The 9,118-nt window shown below is 37.8% G+C and overlaps 1 protein-coding gene across 1 annotated transcript; it reads left to right on the plus strand.

Moving 5' to 3' along the window:
• Positions 1-289: 289 nt before the first annotated feature.
• Positions 290-7,253, plus strand: LOC137731380 (uncharacterized). Its single transcript, XM_068470489.1, has 11 exons — positions 290-1,053; positions 1,941-2,205; positions 2,706-2,868; positions 2,993-3,740; positions 3,834-4,239; positions 4,344-4,525; positions 4,793-4,949; positions 5,120-5,347; positions 5,446-5,796; positions 6,202-6,303; positions 6,717-7,253. Exons 1-11 carry the CDS (start codon positions 536-538, stop codon positions 6,954-6,956), a joined length of 3,360 nt encoding a protein of 1,119 aa, XP_068326590.1. The 5' UTR covers positions 290-535; the 3' UTR covers positions 6,957-7,253.
• The last annotated feature ends 1,865 nt before the right edge of the window (positions 7,254-9,118 follow it).

A 9,118-nucleotide genomic window follows, 5' to 3' on the forward strand; every position in this document is an offset into this window, starting at 1 on the left:
TAGATGGTGAATAATCTCATGGACCATTTCTATTGATTTTCAATCTCAGGACCAAAGTAATGTGTGATGTAAATTTCAGGGACTATTTTGGCTAAAAAACCTTTTTTATAGTTAAAAAAATCTCATAAATGACGAATTCGATATCAAATTAAGCTGTCCATTGTATCGCTTACCAGCAATGTGCTTTAAAAAAAAAAAAAAACAATCAAATTGAAAGAAAAGAAATGAAAGCATCGACCATTTATATATATAATATTACAGTGCGGCCGATGCAAAGGGCTCCTTTTGCTTCGTGGAAACTAGAGTGAGGAGGACTCATTTGTAAGCTCCAGAGTTTTCTAGGGTTTTTCTCTCTCTCTAAATTATTCACCAAAGGAGCGGTCCGTCTACTTCCCCGCTCCTCTTTCGATTTTCCCTCTCATTTCTTTTCCTCCAATGCCATTAATCCTATATTTTCTCGCCTCCCAAACAGATCTCTCAGCCTGCCCGCTTCTGAAATTCGGGTTTTTTCCCCGGATTCCGGCTCCAATTATCAATGCAAGTCCCCAATTCTGACGAAGCTGCCCCCGAAAGCACTAAGGTACCTGAGCAATCAGAAGCTGAAACCTCCAATCCGACTGTCGAAGATGAAGACGGCGGTGCCGCGGCCGACGGCGACGACGACCCTAGGGTTGTCGACATATCCGGCAAAAGCTTGGACTTTTCGATTGGGGAGAATTCTGAGGATGTCGGGGCTTTGTATTTGTACAAAAACGTGTTTAATTTATTGCCCAAGTCGATTGGCTCTCACAAGCGGTTGAGGACGCTGAAGTTCTTTGGGAATGAGATTAATTTATTTTCGCCGTCAGCGGCAATGGAGTTTGAGAGCTTGGAATGCTTGCAAGTGAGGATGTCGTCGCCGGAGTTTGGTGGGTTGCCGTTGGATAAATTGAGTGGCTTGAAGGAGCTTGAGCTTTCCAAAGTGCCGACGAGGCCTTCGGGGTTTCAGATATTGAGCGAGATTGCTCGGCTCAAGTGCCTCACCAAGCTCTCTGTTTGTCACTTCTCCATAAGGTAAAGCTTTTTTTCTGCTCAAGTACAACGCTGATTGCTGTGTTTTTCATTTGAGTTATTTCGATTCAAGTTTTTATGTAGTGAAGTAGACTGCATGGGCAGTGAGATTGTTCGTATGTTATCAAAGGTTTTCTTTGGAGCTGTTTTGACTAGTAAAAGATGAACCCACATGAAATTGAACTCTTAAATGGTTTCAGCATTTGTGTGTTTTGGCTAGTGAGTGAGCTTGAATGCGTTCGGAAGGAGTGAAGGTCGAGCTGCAAGGATCATAGGCTAGATGATGTGGTAGGATGACTTCATTAGTTACTTGGGTTTTTACCCCTAGACGTTTCTTGTCTCTCTCTTAAGAGATATATAAAGTTTTTAATTTTGTATGTGATCCATGTTTCACCATTCTGATGGTTATACAATTCCGTTTCTGCAAACTCTCTGATATGCAACTGCTAACAAACACTCAGAAATGTAACATAAAGAAGAGAAATCATAATTAATGGGATTGTAAAGTGAGACCTTTCTATTGGTGAAAGATATAATATTAATATGTAGTAGAGGTGTTTCTATGCAAGTTTAATGTACTGGTAACATGATGTCTTCAAGAACATTTTCTTATTCAATAATCGATCTTTCTGATGAAACACTGATAGGAGTTTTGTTTGTGGTCTGGAACTTAAGGATCTGGTAATCTTCTTGTTAATTATCGCTATTTGGTTAGCTATTGAGTGAAATTGTGTTTTTTATTATTGTGATTACCATTAAAATGGTTGGCTATGTTTGTGTAATTTAGGCATCTAGTAAATCATAAAGAATGGTTTTTATTTTTTATTTTTTTCCATGGAAAAAATAGTTACCTACTTTAACTTATCCATTTTATGGTGTGTTTACTGCAGATACCTCCCTCCAGAAATTGGCTGCTTAAACACTTTGGAATATCTAGATCTTTCATTCAACAAGATGAAGAATTTGCCTGCTGAAATCAGTAATTTAAATGACTTGATATCGTTAAAAGTTGCTAATAATAAATTGGTGGAATTACCTTCGACTTTGTCCTCTTTGCAAAGGTTGGAGATCATGGACCTGTCAAATAATAGGTTGACATCACTAGGGTCTCTTGAACTTGACTTGATGCACAACCTTCAGATTTTAAATCTTCAGGTACTTACATACTACTACAGACTAGGATTATTATAGTCAAGTATTCCTTTTCAGGGTTTGTATTCTTCTATCTGTTATTTCCACTGATGACATTCCAACACTTAATTCATTGGATCAAGATTTTATTTTATTCCACATACTATCCGTTATAACTTGCTGAAAATCATATTCTGCTGCTACTCTCTTCATGATGGCTGTGTGCTTATTCTTTTTGTGCTGAACCACTTAAAACCTTAACATAAACTTTAAAGTTTTAGGCGATCATGTTTCTTACAACCATGGTGCATATTCTGTTCTAATTCATTTTGTTTCTACTTCTGCAAACAGTGTTTAAGTTCACTTGCAAAGCCATGGTTTATTAATTAGGTTTTTGGTTTCTTTTATTTTTGAATTGTACTATGTATAGTCTTAACTTTCTTTTAGAGTAATTGTTATTTAGTTGTTTTTTTTAATATGATATGTAAACCTAACGGTTTGTTTTGTGATCTTCTATGGTTCAGTACAACAAGCTTCCCACTTTCTGTCAAATACCCTCATGGATATGTTGCAATTTGGAAGGAAGTGGGAAGGACACACACAGTGATGATATTTCCATTTCCTCTGTTGAAATGGATGTATATGAAACCCCCCTTCAGAAAAATAATGAAAGCCATTTTCGTAGAGGTAAGGCTGTGGAATTACATATGTAATTTATTTAGTGTTCAGTTTTAGGTAGTCAACGCTCTCTCCTTGATTCTCTCTATTATATATATTAGTATGTGATATCGTACTGTTAATGTGTTTACAGGCTTTCATCATAACTCAGCAAGTCTAATTTTCACGCATTCATCGACCAGTAGGTGCTGTGCAACTCGGAGGTCAGGTAGGTGGAGGAAGCAAGGGTATAGGTTGCAGCAGAGAGCTCGTCAAGAACGCTTAAACAACAGCAGGAAGTTGAAAGGTCTTGATCTTTCCAAGCAGTTACATGTGAAGGAAGATGGAGAATGCAAACCAGGCAACCCTGACCTTCTTGCTTCTGAATCTTACCCTGAAGGTGCATCAGTCATTATCAATCTGGACGATGATGTTGAGAAAGATTTACTTTCTAGGGAAGTGCAAAGTGAAAATGTTGTGTGCCATGATATGAGTTTGAAGGAGCATTCTGTAGGAAATTCCTCATCAGTGAGTCCAGACTCTAGTGCAGTAGATGAAAGTGATGAAAAGGATTGTTGTGAGTTTGATGCATCGTCGGCCCCCAATCAACGGGTTTATGGTGTGGAAGATGAAGGTTCATCTTCAGATACATCAAAAAGTATTTGTCAACCCAAAAGGCACCCTGATGGGTGCCTTGATAATCCGAGACGGCCCAAACATCCTAGATACAGTTCTAATAGTTCAAACTTGTCTCGGAAATATAATGACATCTCAGTTTGCAGCACTGAGGACCATCTTTCAGATGGCTTTTACGATGCAGGGCGTGACAGGCCATTCATGCCACTAGAACTCTATGATGAAAAGTTCCGTCTTGACTCACGTGAAGTCATTCTCTTGGACAGGTTATTATTTATGCAAGTCGTTTATGTTGACACGTATTTGCTGTCCTCTTGGTTTTCTACTGATAATGGTCGTATCGTTTAATTTATCTCCAGGCAATGGGATAAAGAGTTGGATGTAATTTTATGTTCTGCCCAAGAATTGGTGAATCGTTTAAATACGGATGGAAATAAGGCTGATATGCTGCAGATTGCATCACTACTTGCTCTGTTTGTATCAGATCACTTTGGGGGGAGTGATAGGAGTGCTCTTGTTGAATGGTCACGAAAAGCTAATCCTCTTTCAGACTACAAGAAGCCTTTTGTTTGCACCTGCCCAACTGGAAACAAGGGCTTTATTAGTTTGTCCACTAAACCAGTGGTAAAGAATGTTGAAGATATCATTTTTTCTGATGTCTGTGAGAAATCTCTTCATTCTATCAAAGCACGACGAAATTCCATTGTAGTTCCCATTGGAACCTTGCAGTTTGGTGTGTGTCGGCATAGAGCATTGCTATTGAAGGTTATTCTTGTATTAAATTTATCATTTATTATTTGTACCGATGTCTATTATTTGCAATAGGTATTAATTTGGTATTCTAATCTGATGAAACTTTATTTCTGTAGTATCTTTGTGATTGGGTGGAGCCTCGAGTACCTTGTGAGCTGATTAGGGGTTATTTGGATTTCATGCCACATGCGTGGAATATTGTATTAATCAAGAGAGGTGCCAAAGAGATTCGAATGTTAGTTGATGCATGTCGTCCACATGATATAAGAGTGGAGACGGATCCCGAATATTATTGTAGGTCAGTATATCATGTAAATGATCTTGGTAATTCTTCACTATTGAAGATGCTCTGAATACAGTAAAATGTTTTTTTTAGAGCTTATTCATGTTCTGGGTCACTGTATTTGCAATACCAAACTAATTTTGCCTGCTTGGGTGGTAAAACATATGGTGATTTTTTCGAATATAAATTTTATTACATACCAAAAACATGGCATAATATGTTTATTTCTTAGAGGATATTTGTTGCTGAGACTTTGTGTGTAAATTCAATTTGTGATGGCAGGTATATTCCTCTCAGTCGGACCAAAGTTTATCTTCCAATTCGAAACAGCCCTGCTCCTACCTCCTTACATTCTATGCCCTCTTGTGATGAAACTCTGAAAAACTCTGTTACTTCTCTCGTCCGGCGCAAATATGGATCAAATGAGGCAGCAGGAAAGGTGTGTTTCTTGAAGTTTAATCCGTTGTCCGGCCGGAAAACTTTGGAGCTATTTTCAGGCCTTAAGTAGTTGGCTGTGCTGGCAATTATTTGATAGGTCTGAAAATTCCTAGGCTTGTTACTACAATTAATGATCTAAATCTTGCTTTTGTTTGCTTGTGGATGCTGCAGATGCGTACTTCCGTGGTATATGGAACTTCAACGGATGAAATTAGGAACTTTGACTACAACTGCTTAGGGGAAATAAGGATTTTAGGTGCTTTGAAACACCCTTGCATAGTGGAAATGTATGGACATCAGATATCTTCCAAGTGGGTTCCTCCTGGAGATGGTAATAGTGAGCATCGTATATTGCAGTCTATAATTTGGATGGAGGACATAAAAGGGGGTTCCTTACAGGTGAATTCAACTGTAGATCGTAAAGTTTCAGGTTTAATTTTGCTAGGGTTGACTTGTATTTTTTTTTTTTTAATATTTTCATCCCCATCATCTGACAGAATTATATAGAAAAGTTATCAAAAGCTGGTGAGAAGCATCTCCCAGTGGAGTTAGCTTTGCGCATTGCTAAAAATGTTGCATGTGCACTGGTGGAGCTGCATTCAAAGCACATTATTCACCGGGACATAAAAAGTGCAAACATATTGATTGATCTGGATAGAAAGAGAGCTGATGGAACACCTGTTGTGAAGCTCTGTGATTTTGATAGGGCAATTCCCCTTCGATCTTACTTGCATACATGCTGCATTGCCCACGTTGGAATACCTTCTGCTAATGTTTGTGCTGGAACACCTCGCTGGATGGCCCCAGAGGTTTTGCGAGCAGTGCATGAACAAAATATTTATGGATTGGTAAGTTCCTCCTCTGGTCAGTTTGTCGCATATTTCTAATCATTGATTTATTCTCTGATCTGTACCTCTTTTACATCTGTTTGGTAGTGAACTATTTGTGTACAAAATGATATAGATATGCATTGAAGTGTTCATTTACTATGTTCATTAAGTTATAGACAAGTTTTCTTTTGAAATATGTTAGAATAGGATCTAGTTAGTATAATCGAGCATATCTTTTGTTGACAAACAACTGTTTTAAAGCTAGGACAACCACAAATAGCACTGCATGAAATCAATCTATCTAAAAAAAAAAAAAACTTTCCCATTGGAGTCCGAGATGGTTCCAAGGGTTCCAACACCAATATTGTAGCTTTTTTCTATCTTAAATTTGTGTTGTTAAGTTTGTTTCCCTTTTGGTAACAGGAAATTGATATCTGGTCATTTGGGTGCTTGCTGTTGGAAATGTTGACTTTGCAAATTCCGTACTTGGGAGTACCTGACTTGGAGATTCATGAACTTCTGACGGTACTACTCCTCTTGTTCTATCTCTATTTTATGGACAATTTTGTATGGATTGTTAGAGAATGTGTAATATGAATGAGTAGTGGGATTTATTTGTAAGATTTTGAGGTCTCCATACTTTTGTTGATTTGAGTTCGTACATGCTGCATTCGTGGAATACATCAATAGTTGTTTGTTGAACCAGATTTCTATTCCTGTCAGTGAAGTGAGAAAGTGAATATGTTATTCTCATATAATATTGCTTCATTATTCCACAGCATAAGTTGGCTTGGCATTAAGACTCAATCAAGCATGTAGACTGTCGAGAGCGTTAGCTAATCTTTTTAGGTTGCCTCTGTGTATCGTTTAATGAAATTGTACATTCAATGTTTTGTTACTTCTGAAGTAATCTGCTGCTTCTTGTTTGTTTCGTGCAGAAGGGAAAACGACCAAATTTAACGGATGACTTGGAGGTGTTTCGGTCGTTGAATGAGCCAGTAATGACTCAAGCGGGCGCAGAACTTGATGGAACAGAGGCTGACTTAGACACACTGAGATTTCTTGTTGACTTGTTTTACCAATGTACGGAGGAGAATCCGGAGAATCGTCCTACAGCTGACAACCTCTACGAATTGATACTGGAGCACAGCAAAACTCATAGAGACTCCGAAACTTAGAAATCCTAGGTTGAACTTTTGAGTAATCATAATCTATAGCAAACCTCTTAATTTTATGCCCCAATGATGTATTCGTAAGTTATTTTATTTCTTTTGGGCCAAAGTGTTTGGGATTGCCCTGGAATCATTGCAGACGGTTGTACGAGTAGGGTTTGTAATTTTCTTGGTAGCTATTTCTGCGATTTACGACGAACAGGTGAATCAAAAAAGCCTCCAAATTATTGTTCTATATATTAGGAGTTTGGTGTTTGGCTGCCCATGTTTACTGGTTATAAATTTAGTTGTTCAGGGTAATCTGCAACTAGGTAGCAACTTAGCAGTAGGTTCTGAACATGTGCGGTACCAGAGAGCGTTTGTTGGTGCTCCATGTGGTGATTGGGAGCCTGTTTTGGAATGCTTTTGTATAAAGTACTTGTCATTTATGCTCGTGAGAAGTCTACCAAATATTTTATTAGAAATTCATGAATCTTGTTGAAAAAGCACTTTAAAAAGCTCCCGTCAAAATCACTTCTGAGGGGAAGCACTTTTCCTAGAGTGAGTGTTGGAGGGTCCTCCTAGAATGATGGATCACACTCCCAAACTGGCCCGAAGCTTCGGGGGAAAGCATCCAAAACTGCTTTTAGTTTTCAAGAACACACTAAACACTACTGGAATCGCCCTTGATTATCTGGCAACAATTAAGACTGGAAATTTGTGTATGATAGTGTAAAATGTCATTATACAAAATATAAAAACTAGTTTGTACATAAACAATAGTGTGATAAAATAAAGGGGAAGAGGGAATTCATGTAAATAATTTAGGGTCTGTCTGCTTGGTCAATGATTTTGATCATTCTTAAAATAACTTTGATTAACTTCTCTTCAGAACATTTTTTCATAAAATTTGGTATTTAACTTAAAAACAATTTTCAATATTAAACTTTGAACTTTGAGTACCAGACGGGGGTTTTTTTTTTCTTTTTTTTTCTTTTTTTTTTTTTTTTATAAAAAAAAAAAAAACCTCGACGGTACGAGGGGAGTTTTATTAATAAAAAAAATGATACGCCTAATTTGTTTTTTTGGGGAGGGGGGCATAAAGCTAACCCCTTATACAAGAAAAAAAATTAAAAAAATACATGAAAAGAAAAGAGGATATGAACCTTAACCTTCTAAAAACAAAAACAATAAAGATGCAAGGAAAAGAGGGGGAGACATAAAACCTAACCCCTCTAAAGCCGAACCTGAAGGTCTAAACCTACAAAATAGAACAAGGAACATCACAAGGTTAAGAAAAAATAAAACAAGAAAGTTAGACAAACCTGTATGCAGAAATGCACATTAATTTGAGAAGTGGAAACCAGGAAAGCCAACATAGTTAGGAAAAAAAAAAAAAAAGCGGCATGAAGCGCCATTGGACGAGAATCATGCTATACCAAAGTTAGAGAAGACAAGCCCATGTTAGCAAATTTGTCTGCAACTACACTTCCTTCGCGATATACATGAGAGGCATAGAAAGTCATCTTTTATGTCCACATTACCAAGAATTGCCTTTTTATCCATAAAATTGAACCCTTTTGAAACTAGGCCAATGCAATCAGAAATACGTCAACCCTTACAAAAATGCCAATTGATGAGAAGAAATTATGCGAGTGGCAATAGGGCCATGTCGATCAGCGAGAATCTTGAGAATAATTTTGAATAGAAAGTTAGCAAGAGCAATTGGCCGGTACTGAGCAATGGTGGTAGCCCCTTCTACCTTAGGGATAAGGACCACAAATTTGTAATTAGCATTTGGATAAAGTCAGCCTGCTTAAAAAAACTTGTACGAATGCAATAACATCTAAATCAATAATATCCCAACATGATTGATAGAAAGAACCTGGAAAGCCATCAGGTATCCTATACTGCCAGTAGAGCATGATCTTTTGCTGAGATTATTATGGACTGGTTGGTAGTTGGCACCCAAAAACCAATTCATGGACATGATTGTCAATCGAACCGACCTCAATCCATATGTAGCTACCACCAATACCACCGGATGAATAAACTTACCAACCTTGATTATGTACTTGTAACGTCTGATGAAGGGTCAGCGGCCTTGAGGTACCACAGATGCATCAACTCGGATTTCGCATCGCTTAAGGCTTCATGTGGGAGTTATCGATATGCAATCTATGTAGCGG

The sequence above is a fragment of the Pyrus communis genome, chromosome 4, assembly GCF_963583255.1.
Source record: "Pyrus communis chromosome 4, drPyrComm1.1, whole genome shotgun sequence".
Lineage (NCBI taxonomy): Eukaryota > Viridiplantae > Streptophyta > Magnoliopsida > Rosales > Rosaceae > Pyrus > Pyrus communis.

Bases quoted from the DNA above. Each gene is read 5' to 3' on its own strand.
- LOC137731380 (XM_068470489.1), top strand. From the start codon at position 536: ATGCAAGTCCCCAATTCTGACGAAGCTGCCCCCGAAAGCACTAAGGTA. The intron at 3,741-3,833 runs GTTATTATTTAT...ATTTATCTCCAG, and splicing joins GAAGTCATTCTCTTGGACAG to GCAATGGGATAAAGAGTTGG. The intron at 4,240-4,343 runs GTTATTCTTGTA...TTATTTCTGTAG, and splicing joins ATAGAGCATTGCTATTGAAG to TATCTTTGTGATTGGGTGGA.